The sequence below is a fragment of the Sylvia atricapilla genome, chromosome 9 (genome assembly GCF_009819655.1).
Source record: "Sylvia atricapilla isolate bSylAtr1 chromosome 9, bSylAtr1.pri, whole genome shotgun sequence".
NCBI classification, from domain to species: Eukaryota; Metazoa; Chordata; class Aves; order Passeriformes; family Sylviidae; genus Sylvia; species Sylvia atricapilla.
Window position 1 is genome coordinate 27,371,562 of NC_089148.1, and position 10,584 is coordinate 27,382,145.

The window sequence follows — 10,584 nt, forward strand, 5'->3', positions numbered from 1 at the left end:
GGGTGACACAGGGATCATTTATGGGTTGTCTCCAGGGGTTGTAACACATCAAGGTCCGCCGAGATACCATCTCTGACAGGAGGCAGGAGAGGGTCCCTAGGGAGGCACAGAAACCAGGGATGCCCCCCCAGGCACAAGTCATTTGCAGCTCTGGGATTTCCAGAGCCAGTGTAGACGTTCCGTGATTCACAGACCTTAAGTGATTTCTCTTCTGTGAATTCATCCAATCGCGTTAAAATCCCTCAGCCCGCCCCTTGCCAGGGAGTTCCAGTGCTGAAGCACAGTTCTGTGCAGACATTTCTCTGGTTTATTCCGAACCTGCCAGTTTCATTTGATGCCCCTTGGCTCTGGGGCCAGAAGAGTTAGACACTGGTCTCTATTTATCTTGTATGTAAGGATTAAAAAGGAATTAAGCAACTGCTTTGAGTGCTCACTGCATTAATGAATTTCAGAGATTTCCTTATGCATGTGCAGTAACTTAGTGCTGTTTGGCAGCAGTTTGTGCAGCTGAAGTTTGAGTTACCTGCAGCCCAGAGAGATGCTGCCTCTGTGAAGGCTGTGCAGACACCAGCAGCACACAGCGAGCCCCCACATCCAGTTCAGATTTTGTATTTTGCGCCACAAACAGTTAACACACCGCATGTATTATTTTCCATCATTCCAGCGCACACCGGTGCCCACCGTGTGGCCAAAGTCAGGTGGGAACACCAGGGAAAATCTCAAAGAGGGGAGCTGGACCTTCACTTTTCTTTCACAGCTGCTGATGTTTCTGTTTGCTTCACTGCTCCTTCCTATACGGTAACTGGTAATTATGTTATTATATCCAGGAAAAAAATAGCACTGGAGAATTTGAAAGTGTGTTTTCAAAACTGGACCTAACTTTGTTAGCTTCACGTATAGTGGAGAAGGGATCGAAGCTGACAGACCAAGTTCTGCACTGACAAAAAGCTGAACAGCAGGTAACAGCTCCGTGTCGGAAGCGTAAGGAGCACTTGTTGCACCGCTGGCAATCAAACACAACAGTACAGCCCTGCGGTCCCTGTGCCACCCCGTATTGTCACCGTCTGTCCTCAAATACCTGCTTGCACTTTATCCCAGAGGTCCCAAAGCCCAGCGCCCCGAGAGAAGGGCGTGCGCGGGGCCGGCTAAGGAGAGAAGCCCTTTTATCAGCGCTCTGCCCTGGAACGCCGCTCGCTCAGAGCCGCTCCAGCGAACCAGACAGCTCCCATCTGTTGCTCCGAGGGGAACATGCCAGCAGGGACTTTTCTCCTCCACCGCGATCCTTCGGCTCCAGCCCTTATTTTCTCTCCCGACTAACCTGCACTTCCACAGCAATACTGGGGCACTGTCTAAAATTAGGCCGTCGCCGTCCCCTCCCCTTGGAGGACGAGTTCAGAGAAACCCATCCGCACCCCGGCTTTTTTCCCGTGGGGTTTTATTTCCCCTCTGTATTCTCCCGGTTATTCCTGAGGCCGGGAATTGACGCCCCGGCTCTCGGTAAAGGCAAAGCCGTGCCCGGAGGTGCGGGGGCGGACGCGAAGCCCCGCCGGGCCGGGCGGGCGAGCGGGGACTCGGCGGGAGCCGCGGGGGCTCAGCCCGGGGCGGGGAGCGCGGGGTACCCCCGGTGCCGCCCCCGGCGCTGCCTGGAAGCCGCGGGGGCGGCGGGACGGGGAAACCACGTGGGGCTCCCCGGGAGCGCCACCTGAAGGGCCGAACCACCGCCGGGAGAGGGAGGAGCGGCGAAGGGAGGGGGGAACGCGGCACAGCCCGAAACCCGGCGGAGGCAGCGGCCGCCAAGCGAGCGAGCGAACAAACAAACGCACGAGCGAACAAAGAAGCGGAGGCAGAAGCACGCCGGGAGCGGCGGCGGGCCGGGGCCCAGCGCGGGGCCCCCGCCGTAGCTCCGGTGCTCGGGCGGCCCCGCCGGCCACCGCCGCGCGCGCGGGACGCGGTAACCAGATATTTCAAAAACAAAGACGTCAGCCCACACTGCCCCGCGCGCGCCCCCCCGGCATTACGTCATCCCACAAGGCCCCGCGCGCTCAAGAAGCTTCTGAGGGGGGGGGTGGCCATGGCGACCCGGGCCGGGCCCGCGCGCCGAGCCCTGGCCCCGCCTCCCCCGGGGACGGGGCGGCGGCAGCCAATGGGGAGCGCGCGGGGTGACATCATGCGCTATTTTTAGCGGGCTCGCGGCCGCTGATAAGTGAAGGGCTGCACGGCGGGAGCGGGCGCAGAGCGCGGGGCGGGCGGGAGCGAACGAGCGCGATTGAGTGCGGCCGCCGGGACGGTGGAGCGGGAATAGCGCGGAGCCGGGCAGGGAAAGTACTTGTGGCGGCCGAGCGGCGTCCCGGCACTCACCGGCACAAGGAGGAGGAGGGCGGCGAGGCGCCCCGCCAGGCCGGGCGGGCTCTCAGCGCGGCGGCGGCGGCAGCGATCCAGTAAGGCTCCGCGTTTCTCCTTCCTCGGCTCCGCGTTCCCCTTCCCCGGGAGGGTCGGGGTGCCCGCGGGGAGCTGAGCGGCGGCCGGGCAGCTTCCCCTCCCCGGACTGTGTTCTATGAGTGCAAAGATGGAGCCTACTTTCTACGAGGATGCGCTGAGCGCCGGCTTCGCGCCGCCGGAGAGCGGCGGATACGGATACAATAACGCCAAGGTGCTGAAGCAGAACATGACGCTGAACCTGTCCGACCCCTCCAGCAACCTGAAGCCGCACCTGAGGAACAAGAACGCCGACATCCTCACCTCGCCCGACGTGGGGCTCCTCAAACTGGCCTCTCCCGAGCTGGAGCGGCTCATCATCCAGTCCAGCAACGGGCTGATCACCACCACGCCGACCCCGACGCAGTTCCTGTGCCCCAAGAATGTCACCGACGAGCAGGAGGGGTTCGCCGAGGGCTTCGTGAGAGCTTTGGCGGAGCTGCACAACCAGAACACGCTGCCCAGCGTCACCTCGGCCGCCCAGCCTGTCACCAGCGGGATGGCACCTGTGTCCTCCATGGCCGGCAGCACCAGCTTCAACACCAGTTTGCACAGCGAGCCCCCGGTGTACGCCAACCTCAGCAACTTCAACCCCAACGCGCTCAGCTCCGCGCCTAACTACAACGCCAACAGCATGGGATACGCGCCCCAGCATCACATAAACCCCCAGATGCCCGTGCAGCATCCCCGGCTCCAGGCTCTGAAAGAGGAGCCGCAGACTGTACCTGAAATGCCGGGGGAAACTCCTCCCCTGTCCCCCATTGACATGGAGTCACAGGAGAGAATCAAAGCCGAGAGAAAGCGCATGAGGAACAGAATCGCGGCGTCCAAATGCCGGAAAAGGAAGTTGGAAAGGATTGCCCGGTTGGAAGAAAAAGTGAAAACTTTGAAAGCCCAGAACTCAGAGCTGGCATCCACTGCCAACATGCTCAGAGAACAGGTTGCACAGCTTAAGCAGAAGGTCATGAACCACGTCAACAGCGGGTGCCAGCTCATGCTCACACAGCAGTTGCAGACGTTTTGAAGAGACTCTTCAGCGAGAACTGTGTGTGTTGTGGTACAACTAAACCAGGAAAACTCCGAAGTGGCAGAGGCATAAAGCTAATGGCAAAGGCTGAGCGGCTGAGCCCTGCCTGTGCTCCGCAAAGCGCATGTGTGGAAAGACTGGCAAAGCCTTCAGCCGGAGCCGGGAGTGCAGCGGCCGGCGCTGCTCCGGGAAGTGCTGTTCCTGCTCGGATGAGATGTCAGATCTTCGTTTAACATTGACCAAGACCTGCATGGACCTAACATTCGATGATCATTCAGTATTAAAGGTTAAACCGCAATAGAAACTGTAGATTGCTTTATGTAGTATTCCTTAAGAGAAAAAACAAAACAAAACAAAAAAAAAAAGTGGGAGGGAGGTTTGTGGGAGGCTGATAAACAAAAACAAAAAAAAGAACTGTTCTGCCTGCCTTCAAGTAAATTGTGTATGTACATATCTTTTTTTATTTTATTTTATGAAAGTTGATTAATGTCAATAAACTACTTCATGACTTTGTAAGTTATTTTTATGTTGTTTATTTGGGCACTGCCCAGTATTGTTTGTAAATAAGAGGCTTTTTTTTAGCACTCTGAGTTTACCATTTGTAATAAAGTATAATTTTTTAATGTTTCTGTTTCTGGAAAAATCTAGAAGGTTCTATTATATTTAAGAAAAATAAAATAATTAAAATGTATTTTCCCCTCACACTTTTTTTTTTTTTTTTTCTTTTTGGCTAGTACCTGAGTTGGGAGAATGCCCTTTGAGCTGCACTCTGAAGGGTAGGGATTGCACTGAACTTGCTCTGTAACTCCAGACATGTCCTGGAGAAGGTGTGAGGAGGGGTGGAGAAGCCAGATGGTGCTCACTAAAGCCCCAGAACTTTTTGGGGTTGTCGTGGAGTTGTATTCCCAGCTGCAGCCTCCCTGCCTCGCCTGCCGCCTTCCTGGGGCCCAGCTTAGGCTTCTGACTTGAGGCAGGGTTGTGGAGGGGTGGGAAGGCAGGGAATGAAATTGTTCCAGAACTGGAGCAACTGGCTACTTGATCTGACATGCTTTTTATTAAATTAATGCCCTCAAGAAGATAAGGCAGGTGGTTGTATTAAAAAAAAATTATGCTGTAGGCTTCAAAACTAAAAATATTCACCTTCATCCCTGTGTTTTCTCAGGTACGAGGTGATTCTTGTCTGTTAATATTTATGACAATGCTGCTGTCAACAGGAAAATAGGTTTATAACCCTTCCCCTGTCTCTAAATCCTTTCCCTTTTGGGGATTACTCTGGGTTCTAACCTTCTTGGCAATAGAGAAGCTGGGAAAACTGAACCTAGTGGGAAATGAAAATAGCAACTTGTTGAAAAACAGCAACTCCTGTTGCTTGTTTCCAGCAATTTGCTGAAAATAGTAACTTCTCAGGCACTTCCCAGGTATTTTTTACAAAACAGTCCTGATTTTTAGTACAATGAAAATATACAGTTATATCTCAGGAACATGCTATTTTGCTTGAGGGGGTGGGAAACAGCTTTATTACCAGGATTTTAAACACTGCACCCAATTAATTTTGTTTAATAAACCTATTTGAAGGAGACCAGATGTTTTCCTGTTTACTGTTTGGAGCCAAACAGCTAAGAGAAAATAGATGATATCAAAAGACTGCCAGAAAATATTAGAAAAATCAATACTCTCAAGCAGGAAGGTCTTTTTAAAAAAGTCTTTTTTTTTCTTAAAATTGGAATAAGCCTAATTTAAATTGAAGTGACAGTGTTGGCTAAGGTCTCTTCACAAAATTACTAGATCGTTATTTTATATTTGTATATACACCTTTACTGTTATCAAAATTATACTCTGAAAACGTGCAACTACTGTGCTCCAGTTCCTTACAGGAAGCAGAGAAGTCTCTTCCTCTAACTTTTTTTTTCCCCTGCATCATAAAAAGCGTGATCCTCATTTTATCACATGAGGGGTTGTTTGACTGTTTACAATATCCTAATTTGGTAGCGTCCTTCCACATCCCAAGCACGTGCCAAGGTAGGCACCGTTTGGAGGCTGTTTGCTGCTGTCACAGGAATAAGGCTGTAACAACACCAACCAAACAAAGGGTTACTAGGAGGATTCCCAAGTTTGCCAAGAGTACATTTTGCTGATGTCAGCAACCCGGAAGGTAAGTTGATTTTGACCATATGTAGGAATAGACAGCAGAGGGATAATACACAGCACTGCTGGGTGTGGTTTTACAGGGATTTAGCAAGTGCCAACTAGCAAAATAAGCAGGGCAAGGAGATTAATTACCTGCAAAGGTGCATGTTTAACTCTCAGCAGCGCTGGGTTATGGAAGAGATGTTACTAGCAAGCATTTTGCTTAATCACCTAATTACGTAAAAAATAAATACATTATATAAAATACTATGTTAATTAAACACAGCTGAGTGACAGTCTGCTCCACCCTAGCCTCATGTGCACACACAGACACTCAGAAGTGCAGCTGTGTGCTCTCTCTCAAGGTGACATTCCGTGGCAGGGGTGAAAGAGTTCCTGAGCAGTGGCCCTGCTGGGTTGTTCCTGTCATGCCAATATTCCAGTGGTGCCCACTGACAGAATCTGCCAGGCAAGGTGGGGTTTAGTGCCAGTCAGCTTCACAAGGAGATGAGGAGCACTTTAAGATGAACCTTTTCATTGGCCCCTCATCACATTTGAGGATTAGGCCTAAAAGAGGGCAAAGTAAGTTTATATTCTTTCCTCCTCCATCTGTTGTGTAAACAGTGTGGTGGGCCGGGAGCCTGTTGCTATCTGGTCCACCTCAGCCTAGATTAAAATTCAGCACTCTCAGTGTATTTGTTAGCAGATCACTGTGTGATCAATACACACAAGGGTAATGAGAGACCTGCGTGCACTTATATGTGGTGAAATGCAAAGTTTTAACACTTAATTAACTGCCAAGACTAAAATTGCCTCATGCACTATGGGCCCTACTGCTACGAGGAATAGTCAGTTCTCTCTGAGATTCTTTTTGTTGCCCCAGCTGTACTCACAAGGGAATATTTTGCAAATAACAGCATTGTGAACATGTATTTTGTTTGGCTGTGAGTGTTGTCAACGGATTCAGGAAGTGAAGTCAGAAAAAGGCAGGGTTTCAAACAGGGCAGGCTACAGAGAAATGCCTGGGCAAAGAGCCTCTAATCAGAACAACATGTTTGGGACACAGGAATATTAATTAGAATTTGTGTCTCTATTGAAACCAACCTCACACTTCTGTCCCAAGAACAGAAGGGAGCTACAAAGAGGGGTTTGACCATCAACACTCACTGAATAATTTAAAATCCAACGTACTTTTTGTTATAGGAAGAACAGTAACAATTTAACTTATTCTCCAATGGGACCGAGTTAGTTACCAGCCACTTTCAACCTCAGAACGCAGGGGAGGTTTGTACAGACCCCTGTGTATCTGTAGGTCTAAAAAATACCAACCTCAAAACAAAGGAGTTTAAATACCAGCCCAAGGCAGCACATACCCATTTAACAATGACATCTAAGGACCAGAGATTCCTCAGCTATCTCTATTTTATAGGGAGCTGTCAGAAAATCCAGACAATATCCCTCCAATCCGTGTGAGAAATGGCTGACAGTTCTGTCCCATGCAGAAGTCTAAGAAATCCATTACAATAATTACTTTCTAAAAAGCAGCTCAGGCTGGAACAAGCTCAGGCACCACTGGAGAGCACCGTGGCGTGGGCTGTGCCATGTCCAGGAGATGCACGAGGCAGAACTGAAAAAAATCCACTTATCTCTAAAATCAAGCCTAGCACTTTCTCTGTTCTCCACCTCTTCTTCCCTCCCCTTATTCCCAAAACTCCTGTTTAACAACATGAAGTTACCCACATCAAGAACTAAAACCAGTTCAGGCAAAGTTGGCTGTGTAGAAAATAAAAGTTGCAAACACCATGAGTGAACACAAAATATTGCTAACAGGCAGATGGACAGCAAGGAAATATTTGAAATTACCATATACACAAACCCATTATGAGACAGAAGATACCTTAGGAACATCTGGCACCAGCTGAGGGACAGGGGAAGGAAGGTGGTGTTAGCCTTACAAGTAAAGAAAATGAAACTTCAAAATGCAGTTGGTTTGCTTTCCTTTTGGGGAAGGTAACTCTTCCAGAGAAATGCTTGTTCCTTGGAATTACACAGGCTGCCAACAGCAGAGCCTGCACCCAAGGGCTGGTGGCCATCCTAATTCTCCACAGCCCTGTTATTGTTGACAGGAACAGGATAATGTATCCTCTGCACAGAGAATGTGCTCCTTACAAAGGAAACTTGTAGAAAGTCATCATATAATTCACCGTGAAAGCCTCTGACTACTGAAACACTTTTAGAGTGGTTTTGCACAGCAGGGCCCTCTTTTCCAATTCTGCACATTATTCTTTGCAGTACTTTTTTGTTAAGAAACAATGGAACTACAAAAATCAAATTAGATTTTCATCATGGTCCCTTCTGTCCTTAAATATCCGAAACACTGGAAGCACAGTTACAATGGGGAAGAATGGCTTTTTAAAAACTTAATTAAATATCCAAAACACTGCTAATTTTCTTAGTTATAGAGTAACAACAGACATCAGGGGAAAACCAAACAAAAACCTAATGCAGAAAAATGAGCAAATAATCTGTTTTGAAATCTGATACAGAACTTGATAGGTCATGACTGACCTGATTAATCCAATTCTCTATGAAATACCTAGAAACTGTGAACAAAAGCAGAGGAAAACTTAGTATTTGTTTTCCTCCATCACGATTATTTTCTGGTTTTGAGTCTTAGATTCTCCAAGCAATCTCTAAGTTGAACCCTTAAACAAAAGGACGAGCAACTTGCTGAAAATTCCTCTGAATTGTGAATTTCACTGCTTATTCTCTTTTTAATAAAAACCAATTCCTGTGAGACCTGGCAGCATAATGACAGCAAAGATGTGGGAAACAGGACAGAATTCCAGCAGATGGAGCTCAAAAGCAAATAGTTCTGGAACCAGCTGCACAGATGCCTGGAACAGGAGCCTCTGCTTAGGTGGTGTAGTAGCCAAAAAAAGACTTCAGATGAAACCTGTTATCATACAAGTGTGCTAACAACAGAGTAATTATAACAGCTTTCCTGAGTTCTTAAAATAATCACTGCAGTGAGGAGCGAGATCCTGCAAGATTTTAGTCACAGAATAAGTAAGCACAGTTACTTCAGAGGACACTAAGAGTTCAAAGTGAGTGTCCATGGCTGTTTTTCTGAATTCTCCTCCCCTTTCAGATGGCTGCTGTCACCACACCTTTCTGTCTCAGATAACAAGCCATGAAACACACATGACACAGAGACCATCCAATAACGTTGCTATCCAAACTCACAAAGTCTCTCTCTCACACGGCACTGGACTGAAAAGAGAAAACTGAACAAGTTTTGAATCTCCACTGAGTGGATCACTGGTAAGTTTAAAAACACGGCCAAGCACTACCAAAACTGGGGCCCACCTATTTCAAGTGATGTGATTCTCCAAGTTGCTGACTTTGTGTGAAGGCAAACCAAACCACCTTGGCAACTGTGGAAAGTTCATTTTCATTTGTGTCCAAAAGCAGTTTTAGAAATTTCAATAGCAGCAAAAATTGTGAGCTGCTGCACACACCTTGCAAGCTCTGGAGGTTGTTTGATTTGCACCTTGAGAAATCAGGCACAGAAATCCCTAAAACTTTAGAGATACAACTCAGGATTTATTCAGTTTACTTCTGACACCTAACAAAGCTGGGGTAGGAGGCACCACAGGTTCTCCTTAAAGTTGACAGAAAAACACAGGCCCCTTCAGAGAGTGATCTGGATAAATTAAATTGCTGGTTGAAGTGCCTGTGCCTCAGCAATGAGGGTTTTTTTTTAACTTAGGAGCCTCCAGTCAGATAGGATGAAACCAGGGAGCAACAATTACCTGATTAGAATCAGGAGACATCCACTACACAGAACATTTCTGCAAACATCCACCACGTGTTAGTGATGAACACATTTCCATATGCAAAGCTTTACTCTGCTGCAGCCCATACATAATGTACATCTTTTTTTTTTTCCCCCATCCAAATATTATCCCCAAATATTAACTGTGCAAAACTCCTTGCAAGAAGTAATTAAAAACAAGGCTTACAATGAGCCCTCCAGTGGTGTCTCAGGGCCCCAGTCAAGATATGATCTTTATCATGTTAATAATCACTAAGTGTCTGACCCAAATACCTGAAGGGGAAAAAAAGAACCTGAATTCTCCAGGCAAAATCTATCCCAAATTTTCTTGTTTGGCTCTGCTCTCAGTTATACAGACTGTCTGTTCTCCCTGCTTCCTGACTAAACAAGATAAAGTATTTATAAGTACATATATTTTAACTAGTTAAGCAAGTGCTTTAATATGGAAAATTACATAAAAACTATATAAAAATGTACAGTAAGTGCAGCTGACTCCAGAACTGACAGTACAAGAGTCTGCAGTTAGTCTCCAAAAAGGTTACTGACCAAAACCAACCCCTGGATAGTTGACTTCAAATTTCCTTCTTTAAATGATGAATTGTAAGCAGAATTTAGTGTTCTTTGCTCAGGTTGCTCCTCTTTGAAGCAGAGATTTCTAACCAGTAACTTTTTGGTACAGCACAATTTCCAGTTTTCAGGAGTGTGACCTATGGAAAAGCAGGCAGCTTTTCTCTAGGCAGGTGTATCTGTGCTTTTAATACATCAGCGTGGTTAAAGACTTCTGGATTTTATTTCCCACTTCTGCACTCCAGAAACCACCTCAGCTCAGTATATTTGGGGAAGTGCCCCTCACTACACTTCAAACTACTCACAGTTTAGGCTCTGTATATTTTTGCAGAAGTAACAATAAAGTTACTGACCAATTTGGCTGTTCCTCAAAATACTGACAGTTACCAACAAAGTAGCACAAGTCCTGAAGATGCTGAATATCCCAGTGCTGGAAATCAGGCCACTGATAAATATTGGAAAGAAAATGGAAGGAAGGAAGGAAGGAAGGAAGGAGGGAAGGAAGGAAGGAAGGAAGGAAGGAAGGAAGGAAGGAAGGAAGGAAGGAAGG

The 10,584-nt window shown here is 47.4% G+C and overlaps 1 protein-coding gene across 1 annotated transcript; it reads left to right on the top strand.

The window, feature by feature from the left end:
- Positions 1–2,226: 2,226 nt before the first annotated feature.
- On the top strand, positions 2,227–4,193 carry JUN (Jun proto-oncogene, AP-1 transcription factor subunit). The gene has a single exon (XM_066325402.1). The coding sequence runs from the start codon at positions 2,555–2,557 to the stop codon at positions 3,497–3,499; it is 945 nt and encodes a 314-aa protein (XP_066181499.1). The 5' UTR covers positions 2,227–2,554; the 3' UTR covers positions 3,500–4,193.
- The last annotated feature ends 6,391 nt before the right edge of the window (positions 4,194–10,584 follow it).